The sequence below is a fragment of the Pteronotus mesoamericanus genome, unplaced genomic scaffold (assembly GCF_021234165.1).
Source record: "Pteronotus mesoamericanus isolate MK-2021 breed Mesoamerican mustached bat unplaced genomic scaffold, CSHL_Meso_final scaffold_118, whole genome shotgun sequence".
NCBI lineage: Eukaryota > Metazoa > Chordata > Mammalia > Chiroptera > Mormoopidae > Pteronotus > Pteronotus mesoamericanus.
Genome location: NW_026555301.1, coordinates 2,028,849 through 2,047,939, shown reverse-complemented (window position 1 = coordinate 2,047,939; position 19,091 = coordinate 2,028,849). Strand labels below are relative to the sequence as shown.

The 19,091-nt window shown below is 44.5% G+C and overlaps 1 protein-coding gene across 1 annotated transcript in view; it reads left to right on the top strand.

Annotated features, from left to right (window-relative positions):
• Positions 1–19,091, top strand: part of NINL (ninein like) — a 216,209-nt gene that overhangs the window by 172,734 nt on the left and 24,384 nt on the right. Inside the window, exons 14-18 of the mRNA XM_054587462.1 lie at positions 378–507; positions 3,253–3,362; positions 4,366–4,685; positions 16,293–16,397; positions 17,609–17,678. Coding sequence (XP_054443437.1) covers positions 378–507; positions 3,253–3,362; positions 4,366–4,685; positions 16,293–16,397; positions 17,609–17,678 — 735 coding nt within the window. The remainder of the gene's footprint in view (positions 1–377; positions 508–3,252; positions 3,363–4,365; positions 4,686–16,292; positions 16,398–17,608; positions 17,679–19,091) is intronic.

Here is a 19,091-nt window from a genome sequence, read left to right as displayed (position 1 = left end):
GAGGACATGGAAAAAGATGGTTGTCTATGAACCAAGAAGCCCTCAGTAGACACTGAAAATACTGGCACTTTCATCATGGACTTTTAACCTCTAAAACCCTGAGAGCTAAATTTCTGTTGTTTATAAGCCCCTAGTCTGTGGTATTTTTGTTATGGCATCCCAGATGGACTGAGACACACACCAACCCCTAACAGATATCACCACCATTGCCTGTCTCTGGGTGGGTCTTCAGCCCCCATTACCTGTGGTTTACTTAGGCCCAGCTGGATGCCCTTGGCACTGAGCTTAGCTGCTCCCTGGTAGCCCAGTCTCCACACTAGTGGCTCCTTGGATTGAATGGCCACAGCAGTTGAAAGACGTGTCTGACTGCCCCACAGGACCTGCAGGACCGCAACGATGAGCTGCAGGCTGCCATGGAGGGTCTGCAGGCACAGTTGCCCCAGAGTTGGCATGGCCAGCCCCACGCACCGCCAAATGGATGGCTGCTCTCTAGACGTGGCCAAGCAGGTAGGAGCTCAGCTCAGTCCTGAAAGATGACAGTGATGTGCTTTTATTGGAGGTGGTGGGGGCTGGTGTTATGGGCTTCCGCCTACCTCTGCTGCACAGGCTGCCTTTGGGTCCAGGGTGAGCAGTGGTAGGTGGGCCAGCTTCACAGCACATCAGGGCCTAGCCCAGCCTCCATGTGGTCACAAGCACCTTGGACTACCATGTGTGGGAGAAGGGACTGTAACTCAAAGCCAGAGGTTGATGCAATACCCAGAGACTGGAGAGAGGTTGAAGAGGGTGAGGGTTTTACCATTTAGGTAGAAATGGTGAAGGGGTTAGGATGGCCTCACCATGACCATAGGGTAGGTGTGTCCCAGTGATTGTCCAGTGTTGTGAGAAGTACCCAGGGGATCCAGGTTAGTGTTCAGCATAGGCCAGACACACAGAGATGATCATCTAGAAAAGGCAAGCAGAGGGTGCTGGGGGTGAGCAGGGCACTCGTCTTGGGTCTGTAACAGCTCTTACAAAGGAAAGGCACTAAATTGTGTAACTAGGTCAGGGACTTCCTGGAATTCACAGAGGCCTCACGTGTACTGGGGTAAAGCAGACTTGGTGTTTACTACCTGAGTTATGTGGATGGCATCACCCTTGAACTCTGAGGTGGTTTTGTGGCACCAGAAAGTGCTCCCACCCACTCAACACAAAGATGCATGCTGAAGGTGTAACTTGAGAAAGACCAGGGCTTCATGCTTCTTAACTCAATCTATAAATTTGGGATGAGCTCCAGGCTCTGAGAGGCCCTGAGGCCCTTTGTTGAAGTGTTCTTTGCTCCATTTACAGACTAGTGTTGGGGGGAATTTCAGATGCCAGAACTATTGGAGGACAGTGACTTTGGTTCATTGCTACTCTTCCTGGCAATTGTACAGGGCAGGCACCATGCAGATTCACGTGATGTGCCTGGCCTTATGTCTGCTGCTGCCACTGACAGGGACCATGAAGACCACAGGACTGCTGCAGCAGCCTGACTACTTCCATCGACCACACATTGACCATGCAGCCCCTCAGAGAACATCTATCTGTAGCCCTAAGAGCACTCAGAGTATCCCATATTGCTTGGGAAAAGCTAACTTAATAAAAAAGGAAAACGTGTGTGCTCAGGAGAGCCAATGTGGGAACCTCCACGGGAACTGTGCAGGTTTCCTGTGCATGTGGGCCCAGCTTCCTTGGCCCCTTAGGAAACCCCCTCACCTGCAGCTTCTTTCATGGAATCTGATGGCTCCCGAGACTTACAACCCTGACTGCCCTCAGTGGGAGATTTTAGGGTGTGGCCAGCATGTCAGATGTTACCAGATTCCCAGGTGAGTTATGATGTGTGGCCAGGTTGGCAGCCTGGCTACAGGGAAGGAAGCACTTGTTACCTCCATTGTCCCTGGAAGAGCCTGAACTGCAAACGGTGTGTGACTCTTGTCAGGAGCCACTGACCTGTATCCCAGGGCACGGCAGAGCTGGGGTCTTATACTCAGGGTTGTCCTTGTCCAGAAGGTCTCAGGCTGTGACGCCAGAAGCAGCCCCACACTCCGTGTGTCACTGATAAAACTAAAGCAATCTCCCAGCTAGAGTTCTTTTCTTCCCCTTCACCCCTCTATCTGACTGTAGAGATTCCATTGGCCCCGTCAAAGGAAAAGGGGTCTTCTGCTGCTCTATGGGACAGCCACAACAGCAAAGTTAAGTGAAAGGGACCATGTAGATTATGGTTTGGCAAAGTCATTGGTGTATCCTGCTGGAGCCATGCCTGACAGGTGCTCATTGACCTGTGCCCATTGGCCAGACCCTGTTGGCAGCTTCAGTTTGTTAGGGCATTAGGATGCTTTCTTTCCTGAGGTGCTTATCCTGAGTCCTTTCAGACCCAATATCTCTGAGTCTGTCACTTTTTTTCATGGAAAATAATTTGGGAAGTGGAAGATGGTAAGATTTAGGGAATGTGCCTTTTCCTCTCACTTTTTTGACCCCTAGACCAACACAGATGAAACCCTGGCAGTGGCCAAAACCCACATTTGAATCAACTCTTTTGTGTACCCCTTCAACATGCACAATGTTGGGAATACCCAGTTACTAGCTGGTAGGACTTAAGGGCCCACGGGTGCCTCATCAAGATGAGCTGCCCAGATGTCTGACATTGTCAGTGAGGGAATCTTCTGGAAGGAAATGTCTTCTATGGTTTCTCAGTACCTTCACTCCATACTTGACTTATTTGTTGAAACCTCACATTATTTGTATGACGTGCATGCCTCATCATAAAGCACTAACTGCCACAGAGATTTGTCTGTGCTACAGATCACACCTTTTTCAGTCTTTGAGTTTTTCTGTATACCTGGGTCAGGGAACACAATTTAGGGTGCTGTGGCTGTACCATGTATGACATCTTTTAGGGAATTAAAGGGCCTGACAAATCTTGCAGAGAGTCTCCTAGTTATATCTTGGAATAATCTGTGTTCTGGCAAAGACTCTAAATGTTGGCTTCTAAAGAGCCTCAACTTTGAGAATGGGACATAGCAGGCTCTTTGTGGAAACCTGCAAGGGCTGTCCCTCACTGCCAGCACTGAATTTCTCATGCAGAAAGTGTCTATAGAAGGTTGTGCATTGTCCTGCGTGGTCGAGAAAATCTGGGATGAATACTCAGTGCTGCCTAAATATCAAATGGGAGGGTGTGGAACAAACCCCATAGTGCTCTCAGCAGGACATTAAAAAAAATTGTCCTTATTGCAGGCATCATCCCCAACCTGGGTGATTCCACTCCAGTGAGTATAGAAATGGAGATAATGATGGAGCAGGTGAAGGAACATTACCAAGACCTCAAGATTCAGCTGGAGACCAAGGTCAGGGGGGATGGGAGGCCACAAGGAGATCTGGGCGCTTGCTGCTGCATACGTGAAAGCTTGTTCACAGTGCTGGTGATTCTGCATGCACACATCTGCCCGTGGATCCCCTGCTTCTTAGTAAGCCTGCTCAGGAGAGGGAAGTTTTGAGGGAAAGAGAAATAAAATTGACATTCAACTTCAAGCCCTCTTGGGGGGGGCGGGGCATTAGGAATAGCTAATAGGGGAAGAAATGGGTTACGCATATCTGGAATGTCACAAGGGCATGCAGATGCCAGACCTCCCTGTTTGCTCTGTCATTGGGGAATCACAGCTCCTGGCTTTGTTGTAAGCGAAAATGACTCTGAGAGTTACCTTTGGTGGGTTATTTCATGGCTTCATGCCCACGATTACCCTGACGAAGTCTTTCTTCTCAGATGATCATGTCTCCTACTCTGTTATTAGATTATAGTGGGTTTTGTGAAGGGATAGTGTCCATGACTTGTTATCAGGGGATAGGTGTCTTGGTTTGAGTAGCAACGATGCCAGGCCACCTCTGTTTTGTGGTTATAGCCATGGGTTCCCTGGATATATTAGCTGGTAGATGCTAAAGTAACCTTGCCAGTGACTGGACAGTATTCCTCCTCCCTGGAGCCTCCAGGGAGTTGAGAGCCATCCTGCCAACCTCATGAAGGTTCTCTGTTCTCAGTGTTGTCACACCCTCAAGCCCTCCTCATGCTTCCTGGCTAGACACCTGTCCCAGCTGGCCTCCAGGCTCCCTTCCCCACCTGCTGGATCTTCCTTATGGGGCTGATGGAAGGTTATGGGGAAAAATAAAACCTGTGGTCATCTGGCCCCTTGGGGAGCCTTGGACATTACTGGCATGGCTGTCCCTGCACCTCATCAGGTCTGGGCCATCTGCTTTTTGAGTGCACTTTCTGGCAGCCTCATACTTCCATGTTGCATTGTCAGTAAGTCATTTTGGGGACCTCCTGATCAATATTGCTCATATTTCTCTTCTCAGGTAAATTACTATGAAAGAGAAATTGAGATGATGAAAAAGGACTTTGCAAAGAAGAGAAAGGAAATGGAGCAGGCTTTCAAGCTTGAGGTTGGTGTGCTGGAGGATCAGAAAGCCAACCTGGAGACACTCCACGTGAAATCTCAGGAGGTCATTCGAGGCCTGCAAGACCAACTCCAGAGTGCAACCCATGGCCCTGAGCTGGAGAGGAAGTTCGAGCTGGAGAGGGTGGAGATGGAGCAGTGCTACCCTCAGGTGCTGCCTGGCCTGGCTCAGTGGCTGGCCCACGAGGAGGACCAGCTAGAAGAGGAGCTGCACCAGAGGTATCACCATGAGCTTTAGCAGTTCAGGTCCAGCACCATGTCTTTTCAGGATTTCAGGTCTAGGGTTCCTTGCCAAGAACCAAAATTGAAAATTTGATTATGCAAACTGCTCTGAATGGTGATGCCTATTAACTGTATGGTTTTTCTCAGGGGAAGATAGGGCAGCGCTCAAAGAACAGGTCATCATATAAGTATTTTTACTTTAAATTTGAAATATGCACTAACCAGAGCTTTAGCCATGAAACAGTGTCCTTTGTAGAATTTCAACTCAGTGTTTTTCATCTTCTGCTTCAGATTTGTCTGATATAGCAAAGGTCAATATGTTCATCATTTAATATCTCGTTCTAATTTTCTGGGACATGGTATTGTAGCACATGGGGAAATGGACAAAAGCCCTAAAACAATGGGAAGAACCATTAATTTGGTTAAGTGAGGTTCTTGAAAAGGCTAAAATGTATGAGCAAAGGAAAGAAAAGGTTTATTTGGAAAACCAGAATGTAGTCTTTTGTGTCTTACAATGTCATAGACTTTGAGGGAGTAACTGGTTATTGCAGGCCTCAGTGCTGTTCAGTCCGCCCCTCCCTGTCCCATGTAGAGTTTTGAGAGGATGGCCACATCCCACTCATGTTGGTCCAGAGCTGAGGGACAGCTCGTTGATGAAGTGTCTACCACACATTTGCCCTCCTCATGGAGGGGCTCTGTGTGGCCCTGGCTGAGTTCTGATGTTCTTGCCAAATGAACATGTTCCAAATCACCACACTAATTGCTGGATACCAAATGACCTTCCTGTAGAGGCCATGCCCTCCAACTTGGATGATGGGGGCTCTCCCCTTCTTTGTCATGAGGATTGGGGGCAGCCTGAACACAGCGAGGTGCTGAGTGCAGTCTGTGACTGTGCTCCATTCCTTCCTCCATTCCAGATGACACCCTCTGGGGCTTGCAGGAACTGACTGACACTCTCCTGGAGATGATAAGTCATCTTTAAGTTGTGTGCCTCCCCTGAGCTTTGTTATTTTCTCTGAAACCCAAGAGCTATGTGATAAGGGACTAAAGCTCCCTCCAGACCCCCGTCAGGCAGCAGAGGAGCAGGGCACGGTGGCTCTCTGCTGCTCATCTCTAGCATCTTGACACTTGGAAACCTTGGCCTTTGTTGGGAGGAGCTATTCCTGCTGCTCATGGTCCCTCTGCAGCCTGGAGGTAGAGCCCCATATGGCTCAGGCCAGCACTGGGCAGGAGCAGAGAACATACCTGTCCCTGGCTTACTGCCCTCATGCAGGCCTTAGTGCAGCAACTTACAAGGTTTTCAAAGGAAGTTTTGACTATGGGTCAGTTTTACCCATCTGATTATGAAACTCTAGGCCAGTGCTGTCCTTAGAACTTTCTGCAATTAGGGACATCCTTGTGTCCACTGTCTATTTAGCAGCCACCAAGCCACATATGGCTACTGAGCATGGACATGTGATCTGTGCAATTAAGGGACTGAATTTTAATTGTTTATTTTTAATCAACTTAGCTTAACAGAGTCACATGTGTGAATGGCATGTGTGTTGGGTCCTGTATATGGAACCCAACCCTACTGAGGGGCAATCCTCTTGAGGCCTCTCTAAGGAAGGTTCTAGGGCATGGGTGGAAGACTAGGAGCCATGGAAGTAAGAGAGGATAAAGCCAACCAGGCAGAGAGGAGTTATGAGATTAGAATAATAAAATCTTTGCAGCCTTTCTAACCTTAGGGGAAGTGCCTGGGACTTACTCTGTTTCTTTAGGAAAGAGGCCAAAGTTGGACTTAATTGAAAGCTCTTATGGATGGAAGCTCAGCACACCACCAACTGTAAACACTTATCACTACAACATCATCAGAAGGAAGAGATGCTGCAGAAGCATCTGGTACAAGTGAGAGAGATTACAGATTAGCTTGACCTGGAGAAGCAAAGGGTAAAGATGGGGAGGGAGATCCTTACACACTGTAAACAGCGGCAAATCAAACTGTAGGAGTTGAAGAGTGAAAAACAGGCATAGATTTGTTAATCTTTTGCCCTTAAGAAGGAAAAGCACTCACCTGTAGGAAGCAGGTAGAAAGCCTTACCTGGGAAGCAGAGATGCTGGGTGTCTTCTTGAAGGATGGGCCAGCAGTAGCAGGTGGTGAGCAGAGGGTACAGGTGGCCCCATGATCCTCAGTACAAGCAGGAGGGAGCAGTCTTGCTGTGTAGACCTGAGGCAGAGCCTAGCCCCAACCCTTGCCCAGCAGAATGCCCTCTTAAGAGCCTCAGCCTTGGAGAGTGCAATCAGGGTATGCTTGACCCTGAGCAGGTAGCTTCTACCACAGATAGGTGGTCACCGATTCACCCAAGTAGAGTAGCTGGGGAGTGGGTGCAGAGGACCTAGTGCTTTCTGATGATGGTCCAGCCTACCTGAGCCAGCCTGAAGCCCAGGAGCTGTTCTTGGGAACAGAGAGAGGTGCCTTGCCCTCTGAGCCCCAGAGGGTGGGCAAGGAGGAATCTGAGAGGCAGTAGGCTATTCTCAAGGAGCAAGCTGGAAAGCTGAGCAGGGAGCCAGCCCCTATAGGGAACCTGGGCCAGGCTTAGAGGAATAGGCTAGATACAGAAGGAACACCCTGGAGAGGGGGCTGCAGTACATCAGGTGCCAGGAGGGGCACCTTGAGCTTCCACCACAGGTTTGGTGGCTCCTATGCAACCAGGTGGGAACAGCTTGAGGCCCTGGGGGAGGTAGAGGCTGACATAGCACTAGAGAGAGAGAAAAATGACATGACAACCAAACTTCTGCAGATGGAAGATGTTCTTTGGGCTCTTGAGAAACAAGCAGATTCTAGAGAGAACAACAGGTTTGGTGTCTATGTTCTCAGAATGCCGAGTTACACCCTCTGACCTCTCACACTAACTCTAAGCATGCATCTTCCTGGCCAACCAGCTCACAGCTGCTGATGGGACTGGTTATATAACCTTTGTGTTTGTGCAGAGGTCATAAGCCCAGCCCTGACCTCAGGCATCCCACAGGTCACCAGGTGCTCAATTGAGTAGGCGGAGGGGACAGAGATGAACCTTTTTGGGTATTTCAGCTGTTTCTGGTGTCCCCTGCCCTTGTCCTTAGGAAGTTCTTGCTGCTGTTACAAGGACAAAGACAGACTACTTGGAGGCCCATTTCAATCTTTGGTCATCTGAGCCATCTTCCTGCTGACTTTGAGCAGGATCTGCTGCTGCACCCCACCAGTTCATGTGCCAGGCACTGTCATTGAACTGCAAGTTCCTGTGATGTTGGAGCTGCAACAGAGGAGGCCATCCATTCAAGTTAAGAGCCCCTCTGCTGCTCTATTCCAGGCTGCCTGGCACTGCCTGGGAATGTTGGTGGTGGGCATGAAATGAGTGCCCCAAAAGGCTCTACTGCATACTGCTGCAGCTGATGCTTTCAGGGGCAGCCCCAGGTGGGTAGGTGGCCTGGAGATGTTGGTCTGTTGGTAAGGGACAGAGAGAGCCCATTTGTGCAGCTAAGCCCTCCTCCTTCACAGGCTCCTCTGTGGGTCTCTTTTCCAGAAACCTGGAATTCTAGAAGGGCTTTTCCAGACACTGCAGAGCATGGCTTCAGATTCTCTTCCCCTGGCTCTTTGGGAGACACAGGGCTGCCCTGGGAGATGTTATGGGCACTTGCATGTTATAATGACTGTGTGACATAGTTATTGCTCTGCATGCAGTGTCATTTGGTCCTATTAACCCATACACAGCACACCTGTGAGGTGCCTGCTTCATGTGAAGACAGAAGCTCCATGAGGTATTGTGTCATTTTGGTTCACAGCAGACACAAGTCTGTCCTAGAGCGTGATCACAGGCATGTAGTGAGATCTACATTTCAGCTCAGGCACCAGCTCCTGCTAGCTGGGGAACATGGACAAGTTGCTTTTTGAAAAAAATAAAAGATTATATAGTATTCATAATAAACCAAAAGGAGTAAATATCAATGCACCATCCAGTTTAACGAAGAAAATATTAGCATAGGTGGAAGCCTCTAGGCACCCATCCCTAGTTTTCCTTGCTCCTCTAGGTGGGAGCAGCCTTGCTGTGTAGGGGCTGTTTCCTGCAATTTAGGCATCAGTTCATGCTCCTGCCTCTTATGTGAGTGTTCCTGAACAATGTGGAACAGTGTGGTGGCATGACTTCTAAATTTCCTTATCCATAAAGCAGAGATGGTGCTGTACCTCAAAAAGGGCATGGAGCATGAGATGAACATATGAACATGCTCTTACATTTGCATCTGTTCCATAGCAAGCCTCCCACAAACAAGCTGGTCATGGGCCCAGTGTGAGCACCTTGGGGACCTGCTCCATGTGATTTCACAGTCACATACAAGGGACTCACGCGGAGAAAGGAAACTGCCCAGCGCCTTGAATTCCATGCTGCTGTCCCTTTCAGACACTTCCCTGTGGACAGATGTGTACCCAGACTCGTGCTATTCACATTTTCCATCCCAGCCCCTAGTGGTCTGCCACTCACTGACTCAAGTCCTGGAAGGCTGCCCTTGTCCTCTTTCTGCTTCTCCTGACATGCTGCACTCCCCAGCCTGTTGGCCCCACAACAATCGCAGTTCAATTCTCAACAGGGTCTTCACTCATTTGGCAGTGTTTACTGGCTACCTTCTGTGTACCAGCACAGGAAGGAATTGCATTTGGGAGTGAAACAGATGTTTGGAGCTTTCATTTCTGTGGGGAAATACCATGCTTCTGTATGTCCCAGTGTTAGAAAGAAATGCATTATCATGTTTTAAGGATGAAACAAAGGTCATGCCCCTCAAACCATGTATATTTTTCAGGGACACAAACATGTGCAGTGAAATCCTAACAGAATATATAGAAATAATCCAAATTCAAGCTGCTTATTTCCTGGGAGGCTGGGATTCAGGTTTGGGAAGGCTGCATGGCACAGGCCTAGCCCCCATCAGGCAGAGACCTAGTGTGTGGCCAACAGGGGAAGATGTTTCTCAGGTTAGAGGGGTCTGGAGAGTGAGGAGACAGTCTGTTCAGAGGGGAAGGTGGGTAGTTACCAGCTCTAATGGGAATGGGGAAGGTTTCCTAAGAGCAAGGTGCCAGGTGCCCTGAACAGGGCATTGCAGTGGTTGAGAGGGCATGGTAGGTAGCTATTGCAGCTGTCCAGGCTAGAGGTTGTGACAGTGGCTGGAGCCATAGTGATGGTCGCAGAGGCACAGGAAGTTGACTGGCAGAAGTTTGGAGGTTGAATTGATGAATTACAAGTGGATGGGATATGGGCAGGGAGGTTGGAAGTGGGTCATGGAGCAATTAGAGGACTCCCAGGAGATGCCACCACAAAGGGAGAAGACAGGAGGGTGGAATTCAGTTCATTTTGAGGAGCCTGTGGTACTGTCCCCTGTGTAGGTTAAGGGGGGTGAAGAGATGGGTAAGGATCCCCAAACTGAGGAGCTCATGTCTTTGGAGAAGGTTGCTGTAAGGAGGAAGAGACACCTGTGTCAGGAGCCACTGAGAGGCCAATTCACACAAGACCTGCAGCATAAAGGAGTAGGCACTCCCGAAGACCATCAGCATCCCTTACCCCAAGGCTGGGTCCCCAGCCCTGGCTCCTGCTCTGTGGAGGCTGGTCTGTCCCCAGCCACTGGGCCATTGGCCACAACTCCTGTGTGTGGGTCTTAGAAACTTCTAGATAAACCACCTCCCAAACCACAGCAGCTGCAGGCCCCCAGGTGGGCAAAGGTCAGACTTGCAGGATCTTGAAGACCATGGTGAGGAATTTGGCATTTATCATAAGAGAGAGAAAAGTAGAGAGTGACACAAGCAGATTTGGGTTGTGAAGGAATCTGCCAGCAGTTAAGAAAACAGTATGCATGGTCTGAATATGCATGACCTGAGTCATCCCCGATTACTTCTGCTCTCTCATTTTTGCTCTACACACCCTTACACATACCCATATGCACCCTTTTCTGAATTTGAGTAATTGCAAACATTATTCCAATTATTGCACTTTCTGGCTAAATACTTCAGCATGTTATTTTGTAGGAACAGGGACCTTCTCCTACATATCCACAGTATCATGATCAGCTATGGGAAATTTAACATGAATTCAAAGCTTTTTTTTCTCTTTTTTTATCCTCACCCAAGGACATATTTTCATTGCTTTTGGGAGAGGGATGGGGGATACATTGATGTCAGAGAAACATCTACTGGTTACCTTCTTGTACATGCCCGACAGGATCAAACCCGCAACTTGGGTATGTGCCCTGATTGGGGATTGAACCCATGACCTTTCAGTCTGTGGGATGATGCTCCAACCAATTGAGCTGGGGATAAGTGCTATTTTTAATTTGCACTCCATTTCAGATTTCCACAATTATTTTAATATTAATTCATTCCAGATCCAAACAATTTTGCTATAAATTTAACCAAATGTATAGCACAATTCTTCTTGGACCATCATATTTCTTTGATATTCTTTTATCTAAGAGAGTATATCAGTTCTTAAGTGAATTTTTGTCTGTAGACATTGACTTTTTATCATGATAAAATATAGATATGATAAAATCAATCATTTTAACCATTTTTAAGTGTATAAATCAATGGCATTAAACACAGTGTTGTATAATTATTGCCACTATGCACTTCCAAAACTTCCATCATCCCAAACAGACACTCTGTGCCTATTAAACAATCATTTTTTGCTAATAGTTTATTGAGGATTTTAGCATCAATATTGGTAACAGATGTTGGTCTATAGTTTTCCTGGAGTGACTTTGTATGGCTTTGGTATGAGAGTAATGTTGGCTTCAAAGAATGATTAAGGAGGTATTCCCTCCTCTTCAGTATTTGGGAAGAGTTTGAGAAGGATTGGTGTTACTTCTTTTAATGTTTGCTAAAATTTACCAGGGAATCCATTTGCTTCTGGGCTTTTCCTTGTTGTGAGGTGTTCGGTGATGATTCAGTCTCCTTACTAGTTACAGGTCTGTTCAGATTTTCTGTTTTTTCATGAGTCACTTTTCATAGAGTGGGTATTTTCCGGAATTTGGATATTAACATTTTTGAAGAGTGAAGACCAGGTGTTTTGCCGAATGGCCCTCAGTTTGCATGTCTGGTTTTCCACATGGCTAGATTCAGATGAAATATTCTAGATAAGATTACTGTTTGCTGATATTGCATCATCCTTAGCTTGTCCAATCAGGAGCCTTATTCCTTTTTTAATCTTAAGCCTTCTGTAGAAGACCATTTTCTTCCTTTGTGATGTATAGCCTCTAAATGTTCCTTTCTTTAGTGAGACTGTTATGGGAGTAAATTCCTTCGATTTTTGTTTGTCTGAAAATGTCTCAAATATTTGTCTATTTTTTAAAGAGTATTCCTAGGAACACAAATCTAGGTTAACAGTTAAAGGGCTATCTGCTGTACATGTTCAGTATCTTCAAGATTCCTTTGTTGACATTGAGTAGCTTATCCTGTGTATAATTATTGTTCCTTTGTGTATCTGTTAGTTTCTGATTGCTGCTGTAACAAATTACCATAAATGCAGTGGCTTAAAACAATACAATTTATGATGTTATAGTTGCAGAGGTTAGAAGTCTGAAATGGATATGACTGGACTAGAATTAAGATGCTGTCAGGGCTGCCTTCCTTTCTGATGTCTCTGGAGTAGAACCTCTTTTCTTTCCTTTTCCGGCTTCTACAGGTGCTCTCATTCTTTGGTTCCTGGCCCCTTTCCATATGTAAAGCCAACTATGACTGGTCGTGTCCTCCTTATATCCCATCACTGACACTTTTGCCTCCCTCTTCCACGTTTAAGGACCCTGTGCTTACATTGGGCCCACCTGAATAATGCAGGATACCCCTGTGTAAAGTCAGCTAATTAGCAACCTTAGTTCCATTTGCTACATTAATTCCTCTTTGCCATGTAATATACAACATTCAAAGGTTTCAGGGACTAGGACATGGACATCTTTTAGAGTCCTTATTCTACCTACCATAGTAGGTAATCTAAGTTATGTCCTCTGGCTGCTGTTAAGATCTTTATATTTTGTGCCCTGGCTGGTGTGACTCAGTTGGCTGGAGCACCATCCTGTGACCAAAGGGTTGCAGATTCAATTTTCAGTTGGGGCACATACCTGGGTTGTGGATTCCATCCCTGGTTGAGGCATGTACATAGGGCAACTGATGGGTGCTTCTCTCTCTCATCAATGTTTTCCTCTCTCCCTTCCTCTCTCTAAAGGCAATTAAAAAAAAAAAAAAGGAAGGAGGAAGAAAGAAAGAAAACATCCTTGGGTGAGGGTTAAAAAGAAAGATAATCTCTATATTTTGTGGGTTTCTTTGGTGTGTTTAGGTGTGTATTTCTTTTTAACTTTTTTTAACATACACAAGAAAATTACACATATGTGTACAATTAGAAGAATTGCCAACAAATTGAACACATCTGTGTTACCAGCACCCAGAACAAGAAATAGAACTCCCCAAACCTACCCCCAGCCCCCTTCCCCTGCCCAGGGGCAACCATCATCCTGGCTTCTAACAGCATGGATTAATTTTGCCAATTTTGCCAATATTTTATAAAAAGGAATCACTCAATGTGTATTCTTGTGTCTGGCTTTCTTGGTTCAACATATGTCTGTGAAATTCATCCATATTGTTGCTTGTTGTACCTATCATTCATGCATTTGCATTGCTATGGACAGTCTGTTGTATAAATTAACCGCAGTATATTCATTCATTTGTTGATGGGTATTTGAGTAGTTTTTAGTGTTTGGCTATCACAAATAGAACTGCTAAAAATTTCTTGTACATTTCTTTTTGAGTATTTATGTTGGGATGTACCTGAAAATGGAATTGTTGGGCCTTAGGGCATAGGTGTGGTTTCCTTTTAACTTATCTTACTGAAACTATTGTGCCTATCGAATGTATTGATTTGTGCCTTAGAAAAACTTTCAGCCATTAAACTATTGCCTCTCGTCTCACTTATCCTCTTGAATTAAATCTTTCCATTTTTCTTACATTTCTTAACATTATTTTTATATCTTCCATCCTGTTTTCTCTGTCACATTCTGGGTTTTTCTTTCTTTTTTTTTCATATCTCTGTGTTTCAGGTCAGTAATTCTTTCTTCAATTGTGTCTAATCTGTAATTTAACCCATTTGGTGTGTATTTTGACATTGACTTTTTTCCATTTCCAACAATTCTGTGACATTGCATCTTTCTTATTTCCAAAAACTGTTTGGTCCTGCTGAATATTTTTGATAACTTATTATTGAATGTTCATTTTTTTATTCAAATACATTTATCTCCATTTTCCCCCCTCAACCCTTCCCACTTTGCCTTTTTCCATGGGTCCTTGATACATGTTCCTTGATTTGACCCTTCCCCTTCTTTTCCCTGTTATCCTTCTCTCCCCTCCCTTCTCGTTATTGTCAGTTTATTTTTGCTTTCAATGTTGCTGGTTCTATTTTTCTCGCTTGTTCGTTTTGTTGATTAGGGTCCACTTATAGCTGAGATCATGTGGCTTTTTTCTTTCACCATCTGACTTATTTTGCTTAGCATAATGCTCTCTAGTACCATCCGTGCTGTCGCAAAGGGTGGTAGCTCTTTATTTCTGCTGAGTAGTATTCTATTGTGTAACTGTACCATAGTTTTTTGATCCACTCATTTATTGATGGGCACTTAGGTTGCTTCCAGCACTTGGCTATTGTAAATTGTGCTGCTATGAACATTTCTATCTTTTATTTATATTGTACAAACATTCCATGATATTTATCTTTAGTTTGTGCCTGATAATTCCCGTATCTGAGGTTTCTATGGAATCTAATTCTGTTGCTTTTGTTTCTGCTGACTCTTGTAGGTAGCTTTTTTTCCATGTATGTTGTTGTAATCTTTGATTATGGACTAATGTTTACATGACACTAATCTCTGGAAATCCTGGGAGATATAGTAGAGGATGCTTTCTGCAGAAAGGATGTATACTGCTTTTGCCAACAATTGGGAGCCTACTACTCTGGGACTACTTATCTTCCTTCCAGGGTACTGGTTTAGTGCAGGCATCCATGATGTAGTTTCTCTATGCTGCTGATATAAGCATTAGTCTCAGGGTAACACCGTCTTTGTACTGCTTAATTATCACAGCTTTGGTTTCACCTTCCAGGCTTTTGTTTTGTTTGGGGCCTTTGGAGGTATCAATTACCTTCAGTGAGAAAAATCACACATTGTACAATCATCTTCACATGAGCTCTAGGTGTTTGGTGAGTGTGTGGGAGATGAGGTGGGACAACCATCAGCTTATCAGGTCCAGGATGCTGTAAGTACCATATTTTGTCGTGTATAATGAGAACTTTTTTTGCCCACATTTTTTAGGGAAAAATAAAGATGCACATTATGCATGGTATAATGAATATGTAATACTGTGTATAATGAGCGCCAAAACATGGATGCAAATTATATACAGAAAGGAGCACATTACACACGGCGAAATATGGTAGATCCCATTCTTCCCTCCCACACACACATACCTTCCTTGTTTTCCATCCTGGAGCCAGAGTGACAGTCTCAAAACACAGATCACATTTGTGTTATTCCCCTGCTTGAAAACCTTTGCTGCTTTTAAAATTTCAATGACGTCTGTTTCTTTTTCTCTTTGGTTCCTCATGAGATAAAAGGAAGTAATATGTATGCTTATAAAAGAAGTACTTACTATAACTATAATTCACAAACACAATGAGATCCTGTGGCTTTTGAGTATTTTTAGAATAAAACATTACGAGCATATGTCAGATAAAGACCTATTGGGGGTAATAAATGTCAGCCAGGTGAAAATGTATTAAGAGTCAATTCTCTGGGCAGCAAGTATGGAGTTTAGCAGCCTTATTTGTGATGTTTGTTGGTAAACTGCTCATCTGTCATCAATGGTGTAACCTAAACAGAGACTCTTTAAGATTCATCAGAAAGCACAGGTGTCTCCAGGCACAACTGGCTCTTGTAGTAGCTGTGCATACTTGCTTTGTCCCTGGAGGAATCCAACTGATACCAGGTTTCTTTCCATATATTGATGTGGACATTTTCCTAAGTTTCTCCTCCTAGTACTATGACCTCTGAGTGTAGGGTAGAGGGTAGGGGACTCTCCTTAAAGAGGAAAAGGTGTGCATGTGTTTCAGTCTTCTGATTCTTTGTGTTTCTTAGCTCTGTGCTAGAGTTCACTGGTGGAAGGGCGAATATTCTTTGCAATAACCTGAGGACTCTCACCTAACATTGTGCATTAGTACCAAACACAGTCACATTTCAGTGAGAGTTTATAAGATGCAGGAACAGGTCATCTATAATCACAAGGTAAATGAAACCAAAGTACTGAATACATTAATGAATTGTTCATTGTGTGACCATTTTGAAAGCTAAGAAAGCTGTTTTCTGTAACTTATCTGTAGGGAGATGCAAACCATAGCATGTTAACACTGGAGAGAGAAAAAGGAAAGGTATGCTCTATGCCATCATTTAGGGAAGGGGCATTGTAAACTGCAGGAATTCCATGACTTCCAGATTGAAGACCAGAGTCATGTGGACTGCACATGGTATCTGGGGCCCGGAGTTTCCCTTCTTTTTCTTTTTCTATTTTTCATGCAGAATTGAGTTGGATTGGCTTTCTGAAGAAAACACAGTGTTGAAAAATGAGCTGGGGAGGTTCCAACAAGAGCTCGAATTTACGCAAAGGACAAATGATGCACAGAGGTAAGGGCCCTCTCTCTGTGATTCCAGTCAGAACTTACAGTGTGTGACACATTTTACTCCTTATAGAATGACCTCAGAAGATATTGCTGTAAAAAGAGGGACGTGTTCACAGATCATCCCCGCATTCCAGAAAACTCTTAAGTGGGTGAGCTGTGCTGACCTTTGACTACCCTTGTACATGCAAGAAAGGGCTTTCCTGAGTGCCTGGTCTCAAAAGTTTGAGGTAGAAAGCACATGTGTATTGCAGCACAGTCATCACCACAGTGAGCAGCTCCAGAACAGGCCTTTTTATATCTGAAGTCAATATACACACACTTCTTACCCCCACGGAAATACTAAGGGATCAGGGAGACAGCAAGTATTTTTGTAGGTAGTGGTGCTCCTGAGGCCTTACTGGGCAAGTAAAATCTGTTCACTCATACCCTGATAATAGTGTCAGCTGTGCTTTTCTCCAAGATTTGTTTCTGGCTCATCAATTTTAGTGAGTCAGAGTCAGGGATGGAGGGGTAGGAATGGGGAAGGGTTGCAAAGACCTGAGCACTGAGGCAGGAGAGACTATTGGGAGGACACAGAACACCTGTTGGTGAATTTCTGCTTTTACTACTATAGCCCTGTTTCATCCAATGACAGTTGCTTGATGCTTTTTTTTCCAACTCTGAAATTGAAGATGAGCTCAACTCTAAAATGCTGAGAATGCGGTGCTGATTTTATAAAATTGCGGTGATAATTGATTAAAATATGGAATCCAGAGAAGCTACCCAGCAAGTAATTGCTATCACATTACAGCAATTCTGAAATCTAAAAGTTTTTTTCATTCTAGAGACCATTTTTCCCCTAAGTTTTCTGCTATCACTCCTTTGACAACAGACCTTAGTGGATATAAGGCTGTTTTGGCCTTCATTCATGCTGCTGGTAGTGAATAGTCACAAGTTGTGCTCAAGAGATATTAATGGGTGGAATTGAGGAATGTTATGGAGCATGTTTGTTCTGTAATACTGGCAGTGGCCTCTGGTTTTGAGGATTGGGATCCACATTAGATCAGCAATAGCAGAAGCAGCAGAATAGTAAGAGTGGTGGCTGTAGGGTCCCAGGAGTAGGTGTGAGTGTGATGTGGCAACAAATCCAAGGAACTGCAGTTACAATGGGTGATAACTGGGGGAAAAAAAAACTGGCTAGTCAAAGTGATATTGTTAATTTTGCTTCTTCAACAGGAAGGAAATTGAGGTTTTAAAGAGAGACAAGGAAAAGGCCTGCTCCAAATTGGAAGAGCTCAACACACAGGTCAAGTATTGGCACCTGGCATGACGCTAATACCACCCTCCTTTTGTTTCATTATTTTGAAACAATTTCAAACTTACGAAAAAGAAATGGAGAACTTTTTTCTGAAAGATTTAAGAGTGAAGTGCTGACTGTCAAAATCAGGAAATGAATGTGGGGTAGAATCCCTGCCTTAGTCTCCTACCTGTTCAGCTTTGCCAGTGGTCCCACTTGTTCAGAATCATTTAGTCTCCTTCAGTCAGTCCATCCTTGGTTTTTAGGACCTTGGCACTTTTGAAGATAACAAGCAGTTATTTTGTAAGAAGTTGTAAGTTTAGTTTGTCTGATGTTTCCTTGTGATTAGATTTAGATGATACATCTTTCGCAGGAATATAAAAAAATGATACTGTGTTCTTCTCATTTCATCTTATTAGGGGTACAGTGATTTGTCCCATTACTAGTGATTCTTGGTTAGATAGTGTTGGCCTGGCTCCTCTGCAGTAAAGTTACTTTTCCCTGTGTGATTAATGAGCATTTTATGGGTGGATACTTTGATATTATGTATATATTCCGTTCTTTGTGAAACTGTTACCCACTCACTATCTTTTGTTTCTTGGTGGAATCGGTTATTACTATGATGGTGCACAGTTGGTGACTAATCCCACCATTCCTTTTGTATTTACTAATTGGTACTTCAGTGTAAGGAAGAGCTTTCTCTTTTCTCCATTAATTTATTCATTTACATCATTATATTCCTATCATAGATTCCTGTTTTATTCATTAGGCCATATGTTATTGATGGCTTGTAGACAGCTGTGTTCGCCCTATATCCTCGGATGGTCTTCCCTGGTTCCTGTCTGTTTCCTAATCTCTTCTTATTAGGACACTATCATATTGGATTAGGGCCCACTCATATGGCCTCAGTTTACCTTAGTCACCTCTTTAAAGACCCTATCTCTAAGTGCAGTTACATCCTGCCCTGACTGGTGCGGCTTAGTTGGTTGGGCATCATTCTGAAAAGCAAAAGGTTGCTAGTTCAATTCCTGGTCAGGGCATATGCCTGGGTTGTGGGTTAGTTTTCCAGTTAGTGCATGTATGGAAGGCAACCGATTGATGTTCTTTCACATTGATGTTTCTCTCCCTCTTTTTCTCTCTCCCTTCCCCTCTCTCTAAAAATAAATAAAAATTTGAGTAAATACAGTTACATTCTGAGGTATTTGGGGTTTGAGCTTCAACGTATGAACTTTGGTAGGACACTAATCAGCCTATTACAAATATCACAACCAAACTATTTTTTTAAATATATTTTTTTGTTCAGATACATTTGTCTCCGCCTTCCCACCACCACTTTCCCCCACAACCAAACTATTGACATTGATACAATCCATGGATCTTATTCAAATTGCACCAATTTTATTTGGATACTAGTGTGTGTGT